A 24,716-nucleotide genomic window follows, 5' to 3' on the forward strand; every position below is an offset into this window, starting at 1 on the left:
TCATACGGGTCCACATTACCAATGCACGCGTCTGGGCGCAATCGGTCGCGATACAGCCCTTTGTCTTTTGCGCTGATTTTAAGCAATGTTCTTACAGTCCTGCTTCCAACAAAGTTTTTGTTTTGATTTGTGGCCTTCTGTCATGGCGCCGTGATCCCACAATGCACTGCGGCGTAACGTCAACTCCAAAGCCCTATTGTGTTAGAGAAAATCTCATATGCTCTTCATGCAGCTGAGTACATCAAATGTTTAAAACGGAAGCTGTGCAGGTCTGAGATCAGCAGCTTTGTGAAACACCAAACTGAGGTCCTGTTAATGCTGATATATAGTGACACAGTTACATGAGTGATTAATCCTTTTGTTTTTTTGTCTTTAACTTTATCAATAAAGCTGCAGCTTTCACTACAGCACGTGTGGTACTTTAACCTTTGTACTGTTTTCATCAGTTCATTTTGCAGTTAACATGTGAACATGTTGGACGATCTGTCTGCTGTCACTGGGTGGTGCTGAGGTCTGAATCTGAGGGCAGCTCCTGTAATCACAAAGACAACAGAACCATCAAACTCAGATATAAATTTTATCCCTCAAAATTGAAATAAAGCTGATTCTTCTGTCCTCACACACTCAGGATCTGAAGTTCTTCTCTTACATTTTTTTCAGTATTACAGTACACTACAGTACTTTAATCCATAGTTCCTGATTAATGAGGAGTTACTGAAGTACAAGCTTTAAAAAAAATGTTACTGTCTTTACAGATGTGGCAAGAGACTGAAAACATGCTGCTGTTTGCACATATTTAATATTCAGCTCTGCACAGGAGCTGCAGCAAGGTGCAGCCTGTTGTTTTTAAAGTATAATACTTGTAATAAAAGTACAGTAACAGTAATTAGTGACTGAGCAGCCCGGGGCGTTTCTCTTGATTTCTTTAGTCAGGGTAAATTCATTCACCTGCACAGATTAGCTAAACGAACCCTGACAGCCGAGTGCTCGTCTTAGCTAGCTAGGTCTCAGGAGCTAGCTCATGACGGTAGTTACGGAGTAGCTTACAAACACGTTTAACTTACCGAAAAAGTGTAGCGGGGCCTCGGGTCCTTCAGTCGGGTAGTCCAGTTTGCTGAAGAACACCTCAGGCTGTCAGGTTAAAACACTCGGTCGTGTTTTTGTAACGTAAACGCTGGCCCTCCTCTCAGAACCTACGCTCTATCTGCTATTCCCGAACAGAGATACGCAAGTTTCTCCGTGACTGCAGCTGCCAGTCAAAGGTGTTATGATGACGTTTCACCCCAATTTAACATCATATGGGAGAGGAGACCCCTTGGACATCAATCAGCATGATGAGAACTATTGAAAACAAAAGAAAGAATCTTTGGAAAAAAAATTACCTGAGGAGAATAAATTTATTTTAGTCTGACACCAGTCCCATCCGCTAACATGAAGGAGGCGGGGTTTATGACCTATACTGCAGCCAGACACCAGGGGGCGATAGAGACGTTTTGGCTTCATTTTTGGGGTGCTGTTGCGTCGTCCATGTGTTCTACAGCCAATGGTTCACACCAAACGTGATAGACGCGACCAAACCGCACCAGACGCTTCTAGCTTGACGTGTGCACATTCGCACCTCAACGCGGAAATGTGGGAGGAAGTAGTGCCAGACGGTATGTTTGCAAGATGGCAGCTGTCGATCTAGAGTTTGAAGAGATAGTCTCCCTTCTCTATTTACTGTGGAGAGCAGAGCAGCGGTCCATCAGGTCCTCCAGAAGCGTGAGCAGTTTGGTGAGTTTCACCACTTGCTCCAGGAGCTGCGTCTGGATGACGGCCGCTTTCAGCGGTACCACCGTCTTTCCCTCGCCCAGTTTGAGGAGCTGCTGTCCCGCGTCGGTCCAAGCATTGCCCGCCTAAACACCAACTACAGGCGCTCAATCCCACCTGCAGAGCGCCTGTCCGTCTGCCTGAGGTTAGTAAAAGTGTTTAATACAGTAGTCCTTTATTGATACCTGTGCATGCCGTCGGTGTTTACTGATAGCAAACTGTGGTATGGAGACGACTGTTTATAATATTTCTAGTGATACTCGAAAGGTCTCATCAAGTCCCGATTTAATTCGATTTATACTGTTATCAGTGTTTGTAATGATAGCATGGCTGTGGTGTCATATCAGTGTATTTTCTCGGTGTTTGCTGATATCAAACTGTGCTATGAGGACCACTGTTGGTAATCTTTGTAGTGATACTCAGAAGGTCTATCTTATAAAGTCCTTTTTTTTTAGACCTGGTTTAATTCTTGTATAGAACCGGTTGAATATTTGTATATAATCCCTGCAGCTGTCAGACTCTATAACAGGGGTCACCACCCTTTTTTAAAACTGAGAGTTAGATAAAATTGTGAACAGTTTGGTTCATCTTTAGTTATATGATAATAACAATTCTATCTTTTTTTTTTGTCACTGAATGATTGATTTAATTTGAACATGACTAAAATAACAACAAAATACACTTTAAACAATAATGAGACAAAGAAAGAGTTGGTACAAACAGACTTAAAGGTAAACTCATTTGATCCTACCTCAATATATAATATACATGTATAATTACATACAGTTATATAAGTCTACAAACAGATTTCACACATAAAAATCCTAATAATGATGAAGCTAAATGTTGGGTTTAATTGTGCCTGTCTGTAGAACAAATGAAATGTTTTGAATAAAAAGGGGTCAACTCATATCTCAAATTAGGCAACAAAGTATGTATTTCATTTACAGTGACAGTTTTTTCCCCCCCTTCCCTTACTTCCTCTCCCCCTCCTTTTTACATAAAATATAATTACCATTATATAAACAATCATATATCTATGTCTATACATACATATTTATATACCTAAATGAGTATATGCAAAGGAGGGGGGAGGAAAAGAAAAAAAACCAAAAACAAATCCCCCCCCAAAAAAGAACAATACACCTGCCCAGACCAATGTATATAAACTTGGAGCATATATGGGAGGAGGCCATCCCTCCCAGTTTTATTTATTAAAGTAATCTATAAAGGGTTGCCAAATTAGGTAAAATTGTTTAACATTATCTCTCAATGAAAACTTAATTTTCTCTAACTGTAAATGATACATTGTGTCTCTTAACAAAGCACAGTGAGTTGGGGGGGCTTTATTTTTCCAATTTAGAAGTATAAGGCGTCTTGCAAGCAATGTTATAAAACTCAAAACACGAATTTGTTTATTATTTAAGTATTTAACTGTAGCTACACCAAAAAGTGCCATTACTGGGTCTGGGGGGAACTGTTTTTTAAAAATATCAGACAAAGTTTTAAATATTTTAGACCAGTAGGTGGCGATATTAGGACATGTCCAAAACATATGTGACAATGAGGCAGAATTCTGGCCACATCGATCACATCTTGAGTCTGCTCCTGGAAACATCCTTGAAACCTTCAGTTTAGACAAATGGAGCCTATGCAGGACCTTAAATTGTAATAGCCCGTGCCTGCAGCAGATAGAAGTGGAGTGAACCAGTTCTTGTGCTTTAGTCCATTGATCTTCAGTGATGTTAGTACGTAATAATAATTCTATCTTGATATGCTATGTCTTATCACAGATTAATTTTTCAAAAAAGGCCTGGGTCATGTAGCAGCCAACAACTCCTCCAGAGAGGCTGTCCTGGTGAGGGAGAAGTTCATGGCCCACTTCTCAGTGGAGGCAGCAGGGTCTTGGCAGCCAAAAGAATAGCCCATTTGAAGTCCCAGTGACTTCCCCACAACAGCTGTGAGCCACCCACAAACCTCTAAAGAGCATTCCTGCCTTTTTTTTTTTTTTTTTTAATTTTCTTAATAAATGGAGCTTGCCTCCAAAATAAACTAACCTCTCTTTATTCTCTTCAATAATTGGTCTTCACTATGTTCCTATATAGTAGTATATTTTTTCATTAGTATAATATGAAATAAATTCTACATGTGTCAAGTTGTGTGCCAATATTTGCTGTGTAGTGGAACTGAGACATTAGTCATTACAAAATTTAATTCAAATAATATTAAAATTCTCAAACAGAATAACATTAAACATAAATATATAAAATATAACTATTTACAGAGAGACAGGAATAAAAAGGACCCAGCTTAAAGTGGAAGAGCCTCAGGGAGAAGGAGGAGAAAAATAAGAACATTGTTTCTGCCCTGGAGTGCCTGGCTGCCTCATCAGAAAACTACTAATTGCTAGGGTCCAGTGTTTCCAAATTTAACACAGCTGTGCTGTTTTCAAAAACTAATTTATAAATTTGAAATTTGACAAATTCTCTCATCTGAGGCGGCATGCTCTGCAGAGCAGGAACAAGGCTGAGGAGGAAATGCTCCGTTGGAGACTGGCGTGGCCTCTTCAGGGACTCCAGGATGGCCAGCTTCACCGCCGATGGACTGTCCTGGGACCCGTCCCTCGTCCGCCTCGGAGCTGTCCTCCTCTGTGGGCCTGTAAAACACAGCACAAAACAACACAAAGAAATGAGAAGGCTGCTACTAGATTTTCATTTTCAACATTGAAAAAAAAAAACAGGATATAAACAGATTGGTTGTAGATATTTAGTAAAGGTAATCGCAAGGGAATTCAAGCAAGTAAAAAGCTATCAGTGCTTGCCTTACATCTGTTGCTACAATTACATACCTGTGGGTGCAGCAGCAGGAGCGGAGGGGCCAGGGACTGGGGAGCCAAGAGAAGCAACAGGGGATGGCTCTGCTGCAGAATCAGTTGGCTCTGTCAAGACAATATTAAATGTTAACAGGTTCAAAACAATAGTCATAGAGAAAGTATATACAGTGGTCCCCCATTTATTGCAGCAGGGGTTCTCAGAATAACTAGCCCCTCGCCACACACTTTATACCCTTTTTGTCACACACACATGAGCATTACTCACAGTTCTCACAAGTTGATTCTCAAAGTGCAAACCTTTTATGCCGCGTTTTTTCTTCATCTGCATGCCACTTTTGTGCGCCTTTTTTCCCTCCCGGCGGAGGTGTCTATTTCCGAATGAGGCTCATAGTTATGGGTGATTTTGTGCTGTTTTTTCTATTGGACGTGATGGTTATCAAAACCAAACATGATAAATTTGGCAAGCGCAGGAGACACGACACAGAGGAGATTTGTCAATCAGGCTACAGAATGCAATGCGCATTGTTGAAAGTTGTACTGTGTAATAAAAAACTGCAAAAAAGCGAGGCAGTGAAGGATGAACAGCGGGACCACTGTGTGCTGTTTATTAATAAACAATAACATATATTCCTATATGACAACATGCATAAATTAACTGCCTACATTGTAAACATACCTTCTGACTGGGACTCTGCTGCCTCTTTGGGCTGTCCCTGGTCCTCGGGGGGGGGGATGTTCTTCACGGTCCCCACCATATTGCCGCTAGTCTGTGGGGTGAGGAAGGGGTCCAGAAACCCCATGACCGCGAAGAACTTCCATCTCCTCCCCGATCCTGCTGCAGACCCACTCCTCTTCTCCTTCTCCATCCTCTTCTCCTTGATGTATGTGTCCCTGAGGCTCTTCCACTTTCTCCTGCAGATGTCCTCTGAATGAACACATTATCTTGTTAGCGGAAAGGTATTTGTACATCAGTGGGAAAATATCGGGACATTAGGTGGGCTTGCTAGCTTTTGCGCGGCTTCATCGGGTGAGTCAAAAAATTCAAAAGAGAAATGAATGAACTTACCAGGTTGCCTGATCTCTTCACATATCTTCCTCCAAGCTAGGTCCTTTTTATTCCTGTCTTGGTACAGAAAAGAGCTGGCGTCGTAAAGCTCCGGGTGGTTAGCAACCGCGTTTATTAGCCTTTCCTCCATATTGAATGAAAAATGAAGGGCTTTGGTTGGACCTGCCCCGTTGACCTAGGTCAGAGCCACGTCACCAGGCTCCTGATTGGTTGTCGCGGCGCGAATTGAAGCTGGAGTTCAGATTTTTCCAACTCAAGCAGTAGACGCGATACGTGCGAATGCACAAAATGCAACACAAAAACTGCCACGCGTATTTTTATTCGCGCGTCAAACGCGCCAGTTGCGCTACTTTGACACGCGTTTGACGCGTTTTCAGGACACAAATCTGCTTCTGAATTTTCGCGGGACCCCCAGTTGCGCGTCATCGCGCTTCTCCATTGACTTTACATGTAAACCTGACGCTCTGGTCGCGTCTATCGCGTTCGGTGTGAATACACCGTTACTGATACAGCGCTTGTGAAAGATGACCTGTAGCAGAGGGAGAGACGTTCCAGTGATCTTGGTGGCTGCTTTAACAATCTGATGTAGCTGGCTGAGGTCGCCGACTTTGCAGTTACCAAACCACATGGAGATGCAGCTGGTCAGAACTCTCTCTATGGTGCCCCTATAGAACATGGTGAGGATGGGAGGAGAAGGTTGGCCCGCATCAGGCGTCTCAGGAAGTGGAGGCGCTGCTGGGCCTTTTTGGTGATGGAGGTGGTGTTGGTGGTCCAGGTGAAAAAGCATATTGACAGTTTTTCCCCATATACCAGGCATAGCGGAATTGATTCCATTTGTCCCCAGTAATCCTTTTTTGCTTTCTTTTGACCACTACTCATGGTAGGGCCTTCATCTGAGTCAGAATTTTCTCCAGGACCAGGTCAAATATTTATATATTGCTATTACCAGTGTAGGGACTAACGCGTTACTTAATAACGCGTTACAGTGACTATGTTATTATTATGGTAACGAGCACGGTAACTAGTTATTATGCCAAAATCAGGAATGCGTTAATCATACTGGGATTTAGATAGGGTCGTTATTCGTTACTTCGTGTGTTGCGTTCGACTTACCTCGGAAATTACCTGGGAATTATGTCACACTCGAGTAAACGGCGTTCTGGTTAGCCTCGTCAGAGAAGTCGGGATTCCAATATGGCAATGCCCTTGAAAACGGTTGTTTTGCTAGCCCTCTACAAAAACAAATTACTACTAAACACATATGCAGCCATAGCTGGACTCGGTGGGCCCATTGTGATTTTTCGATTTTTATGGGCTGATTTTTTTTTCCTTTTTTTTCCGTAATGGTATAAACAATGAAAGGTGGTGGATTGGCCAGATACTGGCAGATGTGTAAAAATAACTCAATTGTTTGGTGGTGGCTATGGCGGAGCTTCCACAGATTCAGTAACATTAGCAAGTGGTGGAGGCCAGCAGGTGGATGAGGGAATGGGGAGGCAGGAGGAGGCGAGACCCGAGGCGGCCGCCAGTCACAATGTCAGGTGAACTGAACTTCAGGTAAGAAGTTATGAACTGCAGTCTATCTGGGTCAGATATAAGCCAAGTTTAGGTGGAGTTTATTTTTGTTGTGCTAACTTTTTACAGTCAGTTACAATAACTTGTACAGCGTACTAGCTAGCATGACGAGTTTAGTAGCATGAGTAGCATGAGGAGTTTATATACTGCTGGGCGGCTGCTATGATGTTACTGATGTTGAACTTTATTTTATTCATAAGGTTAGTTATTAGAGTTGCCAACCGTCCCCTAAAAAGCGGAATTGTCTCGTATTCATGGAAAATATTACGCGTTTCGTATTGAGGTGAAAAGGCATTTGGCAACCCATTTAATTAGAGCAGGTAGCTGTACTGCCCTCCTTGGAAGAAACTGCCTGTTACTCAATGCCGATCGCTTAGAGTACTAATCAGGTGGAACCAGATAATCTTCCACGGCACACCTGATCATTTCTGACGGCACACCTATGTGCTGCGGCACAGTGGTTGGGAAACACTGATCTAAAGGATAAAGATCACTCTTTTGAGTGTTCACATTTTGGACTGAGAAGACAGATGATTTGAAAGAGGAGTGAAAGAGACCATCTATGGCCACTGTGAAGAACCATCATTGAACATCTGTTCAATGATGGTTGTTCTTACGACACCAACTGTCAGCCACCTACAAGACAGATTCGAGATTACACCAAGCTCCTTAACCCCCACTCACATCTTCCCTCGGGTGACTTCAATCGGTCATATGACATGGTGGTGTAAGGTCTCACAGTGTTTTATCAAACACCTATCATGATAATTACTGTTTTTTCACACCTTGGATCAAATTATGAGGCACATGATTACAATCTCCAACCTTCTTTTTATTTAATAAAAAAAAAATCTTGAACGAGTAGTTGTAAAACAGCAAACCAATCATCTGCAGATGAGGATTTATTTGAAAAGTTTTTTGTTTTGTTTTTTTCAGTACCGGAGAAACTTTCACAAATCATGTCAAATTGCACAAGGCGAAGCTATGTCTATTTTTCACTTTCTACTATAGAATTTTTTCCTAGACAGTTAATTGTATACATGGATTTCTTAGAATTAAAGTCCAAAGAGCTGTGCTGACATATTGCTTTCTTTGTTGCAGCATTTTGTTTATCACTTAGAAAAACAGTAAAATATGTACCTTCTTTACACTGACAGAAAGGGGAGTTTCACTGGTTGAGCCCACTTAAGATCAAAGTGGTCTATACGCGGCCCATGATGTAAAATGAGTTTGACACCCCTGGTTTATACAGTACAAACATTTTCTATATAATTATGTCTTCATATACATATATATATATATATATATATATATAGTCCTGAGGAGTCAGCTGAATGGTAAGAACAAGATCCGGGCTATCAACACCTACGCCCTGTCCGTGATCAGGTACCCAGCTGGGATAATAAGCTGGCCAAAGGAGGAGATAGAAGCCACTGACATAAAGACAAGAAAGCTCCTTACCATGCATGGAGGGTTTCACCCCAAGTCCAGCATCCTGAGGCTGTACGCTAAGCGGAAGGAAGGGGGCCGGGGACTGGTGAGTGTCAGCACCACAGTCCAGGATGAGACAAGAAACATCCACGAATACATCACGAAGATGGCCCCAACTGACAGCATGCTCAGTGAATACCTCAGGCAGCAGAAACCCAAGAAAGAGGAGGAAGGCGAGGAACCATCATGGAAGGACAGGCCCCTGCACGGTATGTACCACCGGCAGATAGCGGAGGTGGCTGATACCCAGAAATCCTACCAGTGGCTGGACAAAACTGGACTGAAAGACAGCACGGAGGCACTAATCATGGCAGCACAGGAACAAGCACTGAGCACAAGATCCATAGAGGCTGGGGTCTATCACACCAGGCAAGACCCCAGGTGCAGGCTGTGTAAAGATGCCCCAGAGACAATCCAGCACATAACAGCAGGGTGCAAGATGCTAGCAGGCAAGGCATACATGGAACGCCATAACCAAGTGGCCAGCATAGTGTACAGGAACATCTGTGCCGAGTATAACTTGGAAGTCCCGAGGTCAAAATGGGAGATGCCCCCAAGGGTGGTGGAGAATGACCGAGCTAAGATCCTGTGGGACTTCCAGATACAGACGGACAAAATGGTGGTGGCTAACCAACCGGACATAGTGGTGGTAGACAAACAGAAGAAGACGGCCGTAGTGATCGATGTAGTGGTTCCGAATGACAGCAATATCAGGAAGAAGGAACACGAGAAGCTGGAGAAATACCAAGGGCTCAGAGAAGAGCTCGAGAGGATGTGGAGGGTGAAGGTAACGGTGGTCCCCGTGGTAATCGGAGCACTAGGTGCGGTGACTCCCAAGCTAGGCGAGTGGCTCCAGTAGATCCCGAGAACAACATCGGAGATCTCTGTCCAGAAGAGTGCAGTCCTAGGAACAGCTAAGATACTGCGCAGGACCCTCAAGCTCCCAGGCCTCTGGTAGAGGACCCGAGCTTGAAGGATAAACCGCCCGCAGGGGCATGCTGGGTGTTTATCTATATAGATAGATAGATAGATAGATAGATAGATAAAGAAGAACATTGTCTTTACATAAAGAGATTGGTATCATTGACGAGATAGCTGAAATCTGGGTCAGATCTCAGCTACACACCTACAAAGTTTCATGACTGTATCTTTGCAGTGGGACTGCACTGACTAATCTGTCCACTGAAAGACAGACATGCAGCTCTTGAAAGTACTCAAAACCAACTTTGCGGTTGACTCAGCATCAATTGGTGGTCCCCAGCACTACATTTTTTCACAATGATGCAAACACAGTCATGCAAGGTGAAAACAACACCAACCATGGTTTTTCCACTGGTAATAAAATAGTAGCTATACATTTTTTAATAAACACACTGACTGATTTCTACTGTAGCACTTCCACTGTACCTTTTAGAACACTGTGTAAACGATTGCCAGTCCTCACTATTAATTTAACTCCAACCCACATAGCAAAATTTGTATGGTCCGGATCTGGCCCACACAATGTGCTTACACATGGCCCACATACCGCAAAGAATGACGGCCTTTTGGGGGCCCAGATCTGGTTTGCCAAAGGTGGCCCACACACGGGCCAGCACTAGGCAAGTTGCAGACACACTGGTGGCCCTTTGCTGGCCCATGTGTGGATTACCTCTGGCAAACCTGGTCATTCTTTGCGGTATGTCGGCCATGTGTAAGTTGTGTGCAACCACGAGCCATTTGCAGACACACTGCTGGCCCTGTGCTGGCCCAGAACAGTTTCAGCTCTGGCCCCAGATGTCAGCCTAATGTGTACCTTAATTAAGCCATGTAATAACAACATGTGCATAATAGTGCAAAAGTAACATGACAAAACTCTGTTCAGACAGTGAATGGACTGATTCTTATATAACATTTTTCAACTCTCGCAGATTACTCAAAGTGCTCTACAGGGAGTGCAGAATTATTAGGCAAGTTGTATTTTTGAGGAATAATTTTATTATTGAACAACAACCATGTTCTCAATGAACCCAAAAAACACATTAATATCAAAGCTGAATGTTTTTGGAAGTAGTTTTTAGTTTGTTTTTAGTTTTAGCTATTTTAGGGGGATATCTGTGTGTGCAGGTGACTATTACTGTGCATAATTATTAGGCAACTTAACAAAAAACAAATATATACCCATTTCAATTATTTATTTTTACCAGTGAAACCAATATAACATCTCCACATTCACAAATATACATTTCTGACATTCAAAAACAAAACAAAAACAAATCAGCGACCAATATAGCCACCTTTCTTTGCAAGGACACTCAAAAGCCTGCCATCCATGGATTCTGTCAGTGTTTTGATCTGTTCACCATCAACATTGTGTGCAGCAGCAACCACAGCCTCCCAGACACTGTTCAGAGAGGTGTACTGTTTTCCCTCCTTGTAAATCTCACATTTGATGATGGACCACAGGTTCTCAATGGGGTTCAGATCAGGTGAACAAGGAGGCCATGTCATTAGTTTTTCTTCTTTTATACCCTTTCTTGCCAGCCACGCTGTGGAGTACTTGGACGCGTGTGATGGAGCATTGTCCTGCATGAAAATCATGTTTTTTTTGAAGGATGCAGACTTCTTCCTGTACCACTGCTTGAAGAAGGTGTCTTCCAGAAACTGGCAGTAGGACTGGGAGTTGAGCTTGACTCCATCCTCAACCCGAAAAGGCCCCACAAGCTCATCTTTGATGATACCAGCCCAAACCAGTACTCCACCTCCACCTTGCTGGCGTCTGAGTCGGACTGGAGCTCTCTGCCCTTTACCAATCCAGCCACGGGCCCATCCATCTGGCCCATCAAGACTCACTCTCATTTCATCAGTCCATAAAACCTTAGAAAAATCAGTCTTGAGATATTTCTTGGCCCAGTCTTGACGTTTCAGCTTGTGTGTCTTGTTCAGTGGTGGTCGTCTTTCAGCCTTTCTTACCTTGGCCATGTCTCTGAGTATTGCACACCTTGTGCTTTTGGGCACTCCAGTGATGTTGCAGCTCTGAAATATGGCCAAACTGGTGGCAAGTGGCATCTTGGCAGCTGCACGCTTGACTTTTCTCAGTTCATGGGCAGTTATTTTGCGCCTTGGTTTTTCCACACGCTTCTTGCGACCCTGTTGACTATTTTGAATGAAACGCTTGATTGTTCGATGATCACGCTTCAGAAGCTTTGCAATTTTAAGACTGCTGCATCCCTCTGCAAGATATCTCACTATTTTTGACTTTTCTGAGCCTGTCAAGTCCTCCTTTTGACCCATTTTGCCAAAGGAAAAGAAGTTGCCTAATAATTATGCACACCTGATATAGGGTGTTGATGTCATTAGACCACACCCCTTCTCATTACAGAGATGCACATCACCTAATATGCTTAATTGGTAGTAGGCTTTCGAGCCTATACAGCTTGGAGTAAGACAACATGCATGAAGAGGATGATGTGGACAAAATACTCATTTGCCTAATAATTCTGCACTCCCTGTATACAACATGCCACATTCACCCAACCACACACCCGACATGCAGACTGGTGGAGCGAGGGATCGAATCACTAACCTTCCGATCAACAGGTGACCTGCTGTACCACCTGAGCTACAGCCACCCACTGGCAAACCTGAGTAAACCCTCACTAGGTTTTGGATAAAGTGTAAACTCACAAAACTGTAAAACCTGCATTTGAAACGTTGGCTACCATAGCAGTATAGTATTGCAACATGACATTTGGGTCTTCTAACTAAAATAGGAAAATAGGAACATAAATAGTACATCATTGCCAGACCTGGCCCACATCTGGTTGACATACACCCTGCCATAACACCGGTCAGTCAGAAGTGCCAGCTTGATGCCGGATCCCGGCCAGACCTGTTTTCTATGGGCCTGGGCCACATAAACCAAACCATAATCGGGCCAGATATGGCATGCCATTGCATAAACAGTGGCGTCATTGCCAGGCCTGGCCCATATCTGGATGACATACGTCTTACCATGCCAGAAGTCAGCCAGCAGTGCCGGCTTGATACTAGATCTGGGCCAGACCTGCTTGCTATGTGGGAAGGTTAATTATTGAAAGGACTTGATAAGATGCCCTTTAATCGCCCTTTAAAATTGCCCAAATTAAAATTGCCCAAATTAAAATTGTTCTTTAGCTATTGTACACTGTTCAGAATGTTTCTTGGAAAACGCTACATCCAGATGAACAGAATCAGAATGGGATTTATTTACCTGGATGATTGAGCATGCATCAAAACATCATTTAGATGTTTCATACTGATGAGTCCTCAGGTAGGTAGACAGGTAAACCAGATAAACATTATATTACCCAAAGTATTTGCTTGTCTGCCTTCTCACACATATGAATTGAAATGAAGTGATATCCCATTTTTAATCCATAAGGTTTAGTCTGATGTATGACGCTTTGCAGCTCTAACAGCTTCAAATTTTCTGGGAAGCCTTTTGACAAGGTTTAGGAGTGTGTTTTGGGACTTTTTGACCATCAGACACTGATGTTGGACGAAAAGGTCTAGCTCAGAGTTTCTGCTCTAATTCACCCCAAAGGTGATGAAGTTCCACACCAAACTCAGTCATTTATGTCTATATGAAGCTTGCTTTGTGCACTGGTGCAAAGTCACATCTGGTCCAAAGTCATGTTAGAACAGGAAGGTGCCATCCTCAAACTGTTCCCAAAAATTTGGGAACATGAAATTGTCCAAAATGTCTTGGTATGCTGAAGCATCAAGAGTTCCTTTCACTGGATTCACTGGGGGCCAAGCCCAACTCCTGCAAAACAACCCTCCACCAACCCCTCCACCAAACTTTGCACTTTTCTGGAGTCCAGTGGCATTGAGCTTGGTGATGTAAGGCTTGGATGCAGTTGCTCGTCCTTGGAAACCCATTCCATGAAGCTCTACTGACTGTTTTTAGCCAATCTGAAGGCTACATGAAGTATGGAGGTCTATAGGGATTGACTGTGCAAAAGTTGGAAAACTCTGCACACTATGCCCCTCAGCATTTACTGACCCCACTCTGTGATTTTACATGGGCTAATACTTTGTGCCTGAGTTGCTGTCATTCCCAGTCACTTCCACTTTGTTATAATACCACTAATAGCTGATTGCGGAATATTTAGTAGCAAGGAAATTTAACAATGGGACTTGTTGCACAGATGACATTCTATCACAGTACCATGCTTAAATTCTCTGAGCTACCCGAGAGTGACCCATTCTTTCACAAATGTTTGTAGGAACGATGAACATGCCTAGGTGCGTGATTTTACTGTATATGCGTGTGGCCTTGGAAGTGAATGGAATACCTGAACCTCAGTGATTTGGATGGGCAAATAATTTCTTTTGACAATATAGTGTGCAACTCAGCATCAGCAAAGCAAAAGGTGTATATGGGCCAAGGATTTCAGAGAGTGGTTGACTGCAAAATGTCTGTGTAGGTTCTCAGTCGTCTAGGTCAGTGGTTCCCAAACTTTTTTTGCCAGGCCCCCTTTTTTACAAGAAAAATGTTCGTACCCCCCCCCCCGCACAAACACATCCTCCAAACACACACGCCCATATTTTGTTTACAAACTCCATTGCGGTTTATTTCACACCTCAAACATTTAGTAAACAATTAAGCAAATACAAGTAAACAGCAATAAATTACAGTTAATAATAAAATATACTACTAACTCTTTTACGCTACTTTCACACCTACACGGGTATTTTTGAAAACGCAGCTGTTTCTATGCGCTTGGGCTTTTCGTCAACACGTAAACGGCGTTGCGATTCACCAAAAACGGAGATTATTTAAAACTCCTTTTTTGCGTTTACGTGTGGACGAGGATTACAGAGTTCGTCACGCAACGTCAAAGGTATGTGCCTCTTTTCACGTCACGCTATGCGCCACGTTATTGTTTACATGAGATGAATTGCAGAATGGCAGATAGAGACAAAATACTGTTACTGTTAATCTGACTATCTTCAGGTTTTACACGCTTACATATACACAAGCAGTTACTGTCCCTCCATTTAGAAAGGCAGAGGCGTCACGGTGTAATTATTTTACGTGTAGTTGTTTTTTTTCCTGTGTAATAATATTCAACATTGCTATCAATACATTTTTCAAAAAATGTCTCTCTGTGCAAAGTGGGTTTAAACACATAAACAGCTGTGGGATACTGTTTGTCCGTGATTTGAAAAGGGGGAACAAATTACGGCAGGATCAGCCTGATATTATTTGTATCCCACTGTAACTTTACTGCATAAAGAGCTAACATGTCCAAAATGTCAGGAGTAGTTAGTTATTACAAGAAGTGTTTGTGAACTAAAAATCAAGAATGTGGGATACTGTTTGTCCGTGATTTGGAGAGCCCAGCGCGTGCTCCCGACGCAGGGAAACTAATTTTGCAGGGGAGACCTACCTTGGCACTTGTGCAGGTGAAGGCAAAGGGAAGATATGCTTCACCATATTTTCCTGTCTTTGGCTTGGAAGGAAGTTGGTTTGGAAACATATTTGGCGATGCTTCATCTCCTGCTTTGCGTTTATGTGGGAGCCCCGTCAAAAACCTGTCCACAGTGTCCAAGCGCTCTTTTTTTTTTTTTTTTTTCATACTGCGTCCCCTCTGCAATGGCTCTGCGCCCCCCCTAGGGGGCGGGCCCCACACTTTGGGAACCTCTGATCTAGGTAATGGTAGTTTTGTGTTTGCTTGCTTTTTTGAAAACCTTATCACAGAAGATGATAGGTAAAACATCTTCAATAACCTAAAGATGTTGCTTTGTTCCCATGTTGACTGCAAATCATTTTTCATCAAAATAATAAAATAAATAAATAAATAAATAAAGACCATCCAACCCAGTACTAGCAAGGTGTACCTAATAAAGTGGCTGGTAAATATATAAAGGCATCCCTGCTTATTGTAAACAGTACAACATGCTGAACATGGAACGTAACAGGGAAAGGTTTTTGTAAGAGTATGTGACACAGTGGGTGAGAACCCACACTGTTAAATGGCAATACAAAAACATGTTTGTTTTTTGAAAAGAGAGAATAAACAGGGCAAATATTCTTTATATAAAAGATATTAAAAGACGTTTTGACTAATAAAATCCAAACACTAGAATTATATTAAATTCCTTTATCTTTATCCATGACACAGTATATACCAATAAAAAAACAACAGATGTTTGGACAAGAAGCAAATAAATAAACATTAGAAACTAAAGATAAGGAAAAAAACTGTTATGCTTAGCTTTATACTCTTGTCTCGCAGCGCCTTGAGAGCGGTGTATTTCCCTTGGGATTCTGGAGGAGGATCCTCAAACGGTGGGTGGACAGCAGATCCAGCGAGGCCACCACATGATGTTTTTTTTTGTGTCATCAGCTGAAACGCCACAAAGAGCACTTAGCTTCCACGAAGGAGGGTTGTGAAGCCAAATATCCAGCAGCTTAGCCGCCACAGCAAAAATGAAAAGGTACAGCTCTGCTATTACTTCCGACATAAATGAAGACAGAAAACTAAACAGCAGTGAGGAAGTTTTCAAGAAGTTGGGCTTGTTGGTATATAATGAGGTGCTACACGATCGCTATCGACACAGCTATGTTAGCATAACATAAACAGTGAAGCTGGAGGATGAACGCTAACCTTTTTCCACTCAATAAAAGTTAACGTGAGGGTTCCTGATGGTTTTTGGCAAATGCAAAGAAAAAAGTTAAATTGTTTGATGTGTTTAGGATAAATTATGAAAAGAGGTGTCTTAAAATGTGGATAGAGGAAGCAGGGAGACAGGAGAAAAAGCCAGCTCTTGAGGAGATGCCAATATCAGATAAAAAAGGAGCTGAGGGAGAAGCAGTTGCTACTAAACCCACAGCTCCACCACCACATGTTAGTGACAGTTCACTTCCCTCTCCGTATGCTATTTTACAGGCTGCCCTACAGGCGATGAAGCCTGACCCCGACTTGGACTCCTGTCCTCCCGGACCGCAACAGCCGCAGCAGCACCAGCAGCTCCAGGGCTCAGTGCAACCTCCCCAGCAGCAATCCTGATTGCAGTCATCCGGCGCTGTAAGACCACCGTCTCCACCTTCACCTCCACCAAGACTCCCAACCCCACTACTGCCTCTGTCTTCATTTTTGCTCCAAATAAAAGGGGGCCACCAATCGGAGCAAAAGGTTTTTGGGTCCAAACCAGCGGGCCTGAGATGTGGGACAGTCGAAGTCGTTCAACCTGAGTACCCGATCCTAAAACCCATCTCAGAGGAAGAGCATGTGGCTCCCAACACTGGTGAAGACATGCTCACAGAGGAGGACAATGATGAGAGTGATCTTTCTATACTGAGTTAAGAAAGTGTTACGACTATTACTAAAGTGATGTGATTAATACATAAAATAAAGAAATTTCCAGTACAGGCACTTGTGGAGGTGGAAGAGCCAGAGTGTTATGGTAGTTGGGATGGAGAGCAGTAAGAGGTGAACATTTGTTTTCTTGAACTAAAATTTCAACCATCACTACAGAAAATTCAGATCAAACAACAAATGCATGAAGTTTAATCTCTGAGTTTAAATCAATTATTGTCAGAAGAGCCAAATATGTTTTGCATATTCATAAACCAATGTAAAATTACTTGTTAAAGTTTTATAAATATCTTGAAGAAATAATGAATGCATTATAGTCATTGTGCAATGAAAGGTTTTTGTGTGGGTTTGAGCCACAGTGTACGATGGGAACCACTATAACACATTCTATGACAAAAACCTCATTCAACTGAAAACAAAACAATGAGAACAGAAAATTGATAAAGAAAGAAGCACTAGTGGTTAAGGACATTTGCTTCCTGTGTGTGTTTTACAAAAATATATGAAAGGAAAAACTGTTCAAAAGTTAATGATATGTTATATTTACAGTAACAGCCTTTTTGAAGATACAATGAGCTTTCAACTAATAACACTTCCTAAGCATTTATTTAAGCAGCTATTAAAAAATGTTAACATACAAAACGTTCATAGAAAAAATGTAAAACCATAAAAAAGATGCTATGTCTTTAAAAAAGATTTAAGATAACTCTGAAGATTCTAAATAAAGGAAATAATATTTGTTTTCCTGCTTATCCATGTGGCATAGGTTTTTGAAGTGTCGTGTGTCACAGTGTGGGGTGGCCACAGTGATTCACACAGTTACAAAAACCTCCTTAAGCGAGGCCAAGTCTTTCTTTATGAAATCTTCCCATAATAATTTTAGTAGTGTGCGAAATGAGTGGTCATGTTGCGAATTATACATGCAAAAACCTAAAAACACAATAACATCATGTTACTGATGTAAGGACAAGCAAGGGCATAAATATTAATTACAGAAAAGCTGAAAAGCTGACTAAGATTAAAAAATAACTTTGTCCCCATAGCACAGCATATACCTATCAAATACAGTATATTAATTAATTGTATGTATTTTGTTTTGATTCACTCTTCACAGGTAATACAAACAAGAGGAAATATTTGCATTATCAAAGTCACACACTTTATATTGTTCTTTTTATATTGTTTCTGTGGATGATTTCTTGAAAGCCTGTCTGTAACTGTAAGCCAAGTTTCCAAGTGGGAACAAAAAAATGACTGAACTGAGTTGAACTGAAAATGATTATAAATTTTATTTTTTGTTGAAAGTTTTAAACAACAAAAAATATTTATTTTAATACTTATTGGTAAACATGTAAGTAGAACATAGGCCACAGTGGCGACTACACTGTGGCACAGGTTCTTGCATCACTGTGTGTCACTGTGTATATACCTGGGGCAGCCACAGTGATTCACATGTGTGTGAGTGTGTGGGCTGATGTTTTTGTACGGGGTTGAACCACAGTGTACTATAGCGGCCACAGTGGCACATCCTATGACAAAAACTTCATTCCACAAAGAACGGGACTATTATGTGTATGGTGATAATGCACTGAAATAGTGAAAGTAAAAGTCGTTAGGTAAAATTTCTATTTTCTGCTTGTGTAACAATTGTGGGTTTTTTTTTAAAGTACTGTATTGTAAAATACTGAACATTTCAGGCCCCATTTCAGGAAATGTTTTTGTATGAGTATGTGTCACTGTGTGGTGGAACCTACACTGTTAAATGATAATACAAAAACATGCCCTAAACTGAGCTATGGCACATTTTGTTATGAAAGAGAAAGTTCACTGACACATTTAAAGAAGACTAAACAGCAATTTTGTTGATGTTTCTAAGAGCAAAAATATTAATGACAGAAAATAGTGAAATTAGTTATTGTAACTTATTAATTCCAAGCACCATAAGTTCAATTGTGATTCATTTTTCTTCTATCCATCATACACCATCAGGTTAAGATAATTTTTCATGCAAGTTGTCCTTTCTTACATGTAGCATGGAAATGATCCATTTCTATTTACACTATCGGGAATATTCAATACTAACCCAAATACTAACATCATTATTCTAACATTCAACAAAAACTAGACCAACAGACAGTGTTGGGTAAGTTACTTTAAATTAGTAACTTAGTTACATTACTAGTTACTTCCATCAAAAGTAACTCAGTTACTTCAAGTTAATCGTTACTTTAAAAGTAACTAGTTACTAGGGAAAGTAACTTTGGTTTTACTCAGACTTCTCTTGTTAACGTGTTGCTTCCGTAACTGGATACCCAGCCAGACTGCCAGTCTTCTAGCTTGCTTACTTGCCACAAGTGCACTGTGCCACCTACCAATAGAAAGGAAAAAATAATGTGCATACTTCCACGAGAGAAATCCTACGCCTGGACCATCGTCGACTGCCGCCATGATTCTAGCCTACGTCACAGAGTCACGTGCGCTTTTTACATCCAACACAAAAACTGCAGTCGTGGTGCTTTTGATTGTACTCAGAACTCAGAAATTCTGCCTTTTGAATAGGAAGATGTAGGTAACACCAGACTGCAGATGAGCTGCATCCAGGGCTGGACTGGGACAAAAAAATCAACCCGGGCATTTTGACTAGAGACCGGCCCACCATTATAGGAAAAATCATAAAGCCTTTGAATGAAAACAAACACTGTTGTGACAGTGATGTACACTGTCTTGATGGTATATATGTATCAATCTATCAATCGTTTGTTGTAAGACTGAGATAATTATTTATTAAAAGCTAGACATTTTAAGTGAGAATAAGAATGAAAAGTATTTCTTTGTGCCCCCCTTTCCCTGTTAATGCCCTACCTGGCCCCCTGGCAACACTTTGCTAGACCCGCCCCTGCACAATTACCAGCTGTCAGCTACATAGAAAAGGATCCTGGTGTTATTTGTCTCTCAGAAACAGTTCATAACTTCAACTCATTCATGTGACCTAAAAGGGTAAACCTGTTTCTCCATCACCTGTTCAACTCTGATGATTCAGTAAGGACATCTCCTGGTTTCATCTTCATGTTTCCCTCTCACCACATATCCAAACCAATATCATGACCAGCAGCTTTACAGCTGTGGCTCCAGCAAACATCAGCTGATACTAGAAATTAATATTAAATAAATTCTAACAACAGCTGATCAAGCTTAAACGTGCTGCTGTTGTTTAGCGCGACATCCGCTGGTTTCTTCTTTCTGGCGCAAAGTGGGCGATAAACAAGACAGAAAAGCCGATCAGCTGATCATTGATCAGTTTCATGATTGAAGTAGCAACAGGAGAGAGAGGGGGAGAGAATGAGAGAAGAAGAGGCAGCTGTGCAGCAGAGACACAGAATAACTCCAGCTTTGTGTCTTTTTCATTGTAGCTGAAGTCCGGGACAAACTGTGTTCCTTTTCACCTCAATACGAAACGCGTAATATTTTCTCTGAATACGAGACGATTCCGTTTTTTAGGGCACGGTTGGCAACTCTACTAATTAACCTTATGAACAAAATAAAGTTCAACATCAGTAACATAGCACCCACACAGCTGTATAGAAACAACGTCATGCTAGCTAGCACGCAGTACGAAAAAGTCAGCATAACGAAAATAAACTCCACCTAAACTTGGTTTATATCTGACTCAGATAGACTGCAGGTCATAACTTCTTACCTGAAGTTCAGTTCACCTGACACTCGGACGGGCGGCCACTTCGGGTCTCTCCTCTTGCCTCCACTTTCTCTCATCCACCTGCTGGCCTCCACCACTTGCTAATGTTACTGGATCTGTGGAAGCTCCGCGATAGCCACCACACGAAGTAACGAATAACGAGCCTATCTAAAGCCCAGTAACGAGTAACGCGTTCCTGATTTTGGCATAATAACTAGTTACCGTGCTCATTACCACAATAATAACGTAGTTACTGTAATGCGTTACTTAATAGCGCGTTAGTCCCAACACTGCCAACAGACATGTCCCTGATGGACATTTATTCCTCCAGCTCCCTCAGCAGAGCAACAAACATCATCAAGAGCAGCTCCCACCCTGGTTTTGACCTTTTCAACCAGCTTCCTTCAGGGAAGCACTACAGGTGCATCAGCACAAAGACCTACAAACTTGAGAGTAGTTTCATCCCAAAAGACATAACCACCCTGAACTCACACATGCACTGATGACACAGTTCCACCCCCAGTTCCAAGGACTTCCCTCTATAAACCACTATAAATCACCTGTGCAATACTTAATTTTACATACAATAACACAAACTGTAAATACATAACACTATTTATTTACCACATATTTTGGGCTTTAAGGCGCACTTAAAATCCTTACATTTTTCTCAAAAATCGTCAATGCGCCTTATAATCAAGTGCGCCTTATGTATGAATTCTGGTTGTGCTTACTGACCTCAAACCGATTTTATGTGGTACACGGCACTCAAAAATTTGTCCGAAAATGTTTTAGTATGACTTTGATAAGGTGCAAAATCAAAACCGCTTGATGGATTGTCGGAGCATTACGGCTAGTGTAGTCAGAAGCCTGGCGGAGTAATCTGGGTCTAAAACTCCGTCCACTTCAGGTCCCAAAGTCAAACGAACACTGCGGCATCACTGAGAGTTAAAAACTGTCTAAATTCTTTCATCTTTAATAAAATGATCAGCATTAATGCTTTACCAGGTGTAACAATCAAGTTTAACATCCAGACATTCATGTAAACAGAATTTATTAAATTTAACGGAGTTAGAAGTTAGCAGGAAGTCAGCTCACTAGTTTATACCTAAACATGATATACCATGTAATGACTGACAGATTTCTGAAAAAATTAAAACGTACAGCTCTGCTAACACTTCCAACATAAATGAAAACAGAAAACTAATCAGCAGTGACCTTTGTAGGGTTACTGAAGTTGGTAAGTAAGCTATGTTAGCATAACATTAACACAGTGAAGCTGGAGGATGAACACTAATTTTTTTTCACTCCTTAAAAGTTAACGTGAGGGTTCCTGATGGTTTTTGACAAATGCAATCGCATGGCAGGATGCTGTAAACGGACCAGACTTCAGTCAGTAGAACAACTGAGATAATCCATCCACAATACGAGGTTAGTCATTAATATACTGCAACAACATGGGAATAGAGCAGCTGCCAGAGAATTCAACATTAATGAATCAATGGTATAGAAGTGGAGGAAGCAAGAAGAATGAGTTCAGTAAAGTTTGACTTATCTGACTGTTTTGTTTCGCTTAATGCGCCTTATGGTCCCAAAAAATATGATTTTTTTTCTTTTTCTAAATACCGTTCATATATATGAACAGTAGAAACTGTGCACCTCACCCCCCTTTCTCTGTATCTCATTGTACATCTGTATAGTGACAATAAAGGAATTCTGCTCTATTCTATTCTATTTTTTTAATGTTTTCAGAATTTTGAATGACTCACAAAAGTCACAGTAGGTAGGTAGGTTGGCTAACCCTAGCAAAATGTTGTCTTGAGTGTCAACTGTGATAATCAGAACTTTAATGACTGATCAAGCTGGTAAATTAGTTTGCCACTGGCTAGGCAAAGCCCTCGCATTAGTGCTGTTTTTGTCTTCATTGTTTTTTGTTGTTGTTTTTCTCATCTTTTTTCTCATCTTCTCAAACTGGTGCAACATCTCGCTCACTATAATCTATGAATCTTTGAGCTGTAGTGATATATTATTAAAATGGTGGTCAAACCTGACAAAACTTTTGGCTTCAACCCAGCTAAAACAACATCGAAGCCCCGAAGACAAATGTGACATCACTTTTGTCATCAAGAGCATATAATGGTAATGCACAGCATGAATAATCTTTTAGGTAAAGTTTTTCTTTATCCATCCATCCATCCATCCATCTTCATCCGCTTTATCCGAGGCCGGGTCGCGGAGGCAGCAGCCTAAGCAGAGAAGCCCAGACCTCCCTCTCCCCAGCCACCTCCTCCAGCTTATCCGGGGGAACACCAAGGCGTTCCCAGGTCAGCCGAGAGATATAATCTCTCCAGCATGTCCTGGGTCTGCCCCGGGGCCTCCTCCCGGTGGGACATGCCCGGAACACCTCACCCAGGAGGCGCCCAGGAGGCATCCTTGTCAGATGCCCGAACCACCTCAACTGGCTCCTTTCGATGTGGAGGAGCAGCGGCTCTACTCTGAGCCCCTCCCAGATGGCCGAACTTCTCACCCTATCTCTAAGGGAGAGGCCAGCCACCCTTCGGAGGAAGCTCATTTCTGCCGTTTGTATCCGCGATCTCGTTCTTTTGGTCACTACCCACAGCTCGTGGCCATAGGTGAGGGTAGGTGTTAGATTTGTATTGTGATTGTCATTTATGCTTAGAAATATTTACTCATATATGCTTAGAGGTGTATAATCGATTGTGTAGTGATAGGAGGTTTGATCCTTAATAGTCTGCAACGGCATTGTGTGCATTCCAGAGTGTTCTGGTTTTCACACCCACACTCTGGGAGCATGGGAGAGGTTGTACCTTGTCTTATTGCTTTATGGTAGGATAAACGTATCTATATCTGTTTTAGTCTAAGTGCCTTTTGTTTAGATGGACGGCTCTGGGGAGTCTTCCTGGGGTCACAGTTTGACCCCCCCCCACACACACACACACACACACACAGTATTCTTCGTTCACATGTATACCTATATAAGAGGTCATATGTTAATGACCCTATGCATATTCATGTAACCACAATAAAAGGAGTGCTATGGGGAACCTGGCTGAGAGTCTGATGGAGGTCAAGTGGGTGGAACGACACTTGGCTCCAGGCAGGTCTCCCTCATGCATGAGTACTACAAGGAACTTTGCCTACTTGTGTCTTGTTTTTGCTGTGTAGCAAATTGTCCTGAACGTTCCAGCGAATAGGTTTATGTTACAAACCTATCATTAATTGGTCCTTCGAGAGCCGGATCCTTGGAATTGACATTCACCGAGGGGAAAAAGAGACACACCGAAAGACGTCAGCCAGGACTTATAGAGGTCCTGCAGCAAAGACCCGAGACGTGAGAATTCGTCATCGGGCCGGTGGATTAGCCGTCTGTTTTTCTCCTCGATGGATGACGATTGACAGGATCTGACGGGACTGATGCTGCACGCAATAAGCAACACCAAGTAAGTTCAAAGAGAACGACTAAGAGATTACTGTAGCTGCGCGGGTACACGCGAGCACGGTCGCGCGGCTTGCACGCGGACCTTAGCCGTGCGGTTAGACGCAGGCTTATAAAAAAAGAGAGCGACGGCTCCTTAATTGAGTGCGGCCGCGCGGGTTGACGCGGGCCTAAGCCGTGCGGGTCGCGCAGGCTGGGGAAAATTATAGGCCTATTGTGTTGTTGTTGTTGTTGTGTGAATGACTGCGGAGCAGGCGCGGTCTGTGACACGGTTGTTGTTATCATGGGTTCCCGAGCAAGTAAGACTGCCTCACAGGGAGACGACACATTCATGCAAGAATTTACTCCCGGCAGTGCGAGGTATTTATATGCTCATAACTGTAATCACCGTAAACCAGTCATTGGAGAATGTCAAATGTTAGAAGTTGTCAGAAAACACAGCA

General features: G+C 42.1%; 3 protein-coding genes and 1 long non-coding RNA gene across 9 annotated transcripts in view; 3 read left to right on the top strand and 1 right to left on the bottom strand.

Moving 5' to 3' along the window:
- The window catches only part of LOC100709195 (uncharacterized), a 1,346,887-nt gene that overhangs the window by 1,274,501 nt on the left and 47,670 nt on the right, over positions 1-24,716 (top strand). The window lies entirely within an intron of this gene.
- The window catches only part of LOC106096470 (immunoglobulin mu heavy chain), a 1,110,954-nt gene that overhangs the window by 1,067,100 nt on the left and 19,138 nt on the right, over positions 1-24,716 (top strand). The gene's annotated exons all lie outside the window — the stretch shown is intronic.
- On the top strand, positions 1,428-17,881 carry LOC112846697 (uncharacterized). The gene is made up of 3 exons (XR_003219815.1): positions 1,428-1,954; positions 16,040-16,338; positions 16,694-17,881. It is a non-coding gene; the product is annotated as an uncharacterized LOC112846697 (long non-coding RNA).
- LOC112846673 (uncharacterized) lies at positions 4,194-5,853 on the bottom strand. The gene is made up of 4 exons (XM_025906597.1): positions 5,709-5,853; positions 5,319-5,567; positions 4,658-4,747; positions 4,194-4,465 (listed from the first exon to the last, which is right to left on the bottom strand). The coding sequence occupies exons 1-4, from the start codon at positions 5,836-5,838 to the stop codon at positions 4,209-4,211; spliced, it is 726 nt and encodes a 241-aa protein (XP_025762382.1). The 5' UTR covers positions 5,839-5,853; the 3' UTR covers positions 4,194-4,208.

The sequence above is a fragment of the Oreochromis niloticus genome, linkage group LG4, assembly GCF_001858045.2.
Source record: "Oreochromis niloticus isolate F11D_XX linkage group LG4, O_niloticus_UMD_NMBU, whole genome shotgun sequence".
Taxonomy (NCBI): domain Eukaryota; kingdom Metazoa; phylum Chordata; class Actinopteri; order Cichliformes; family Cichlidae; genus Oreochromis; species Oreochromis niloticus.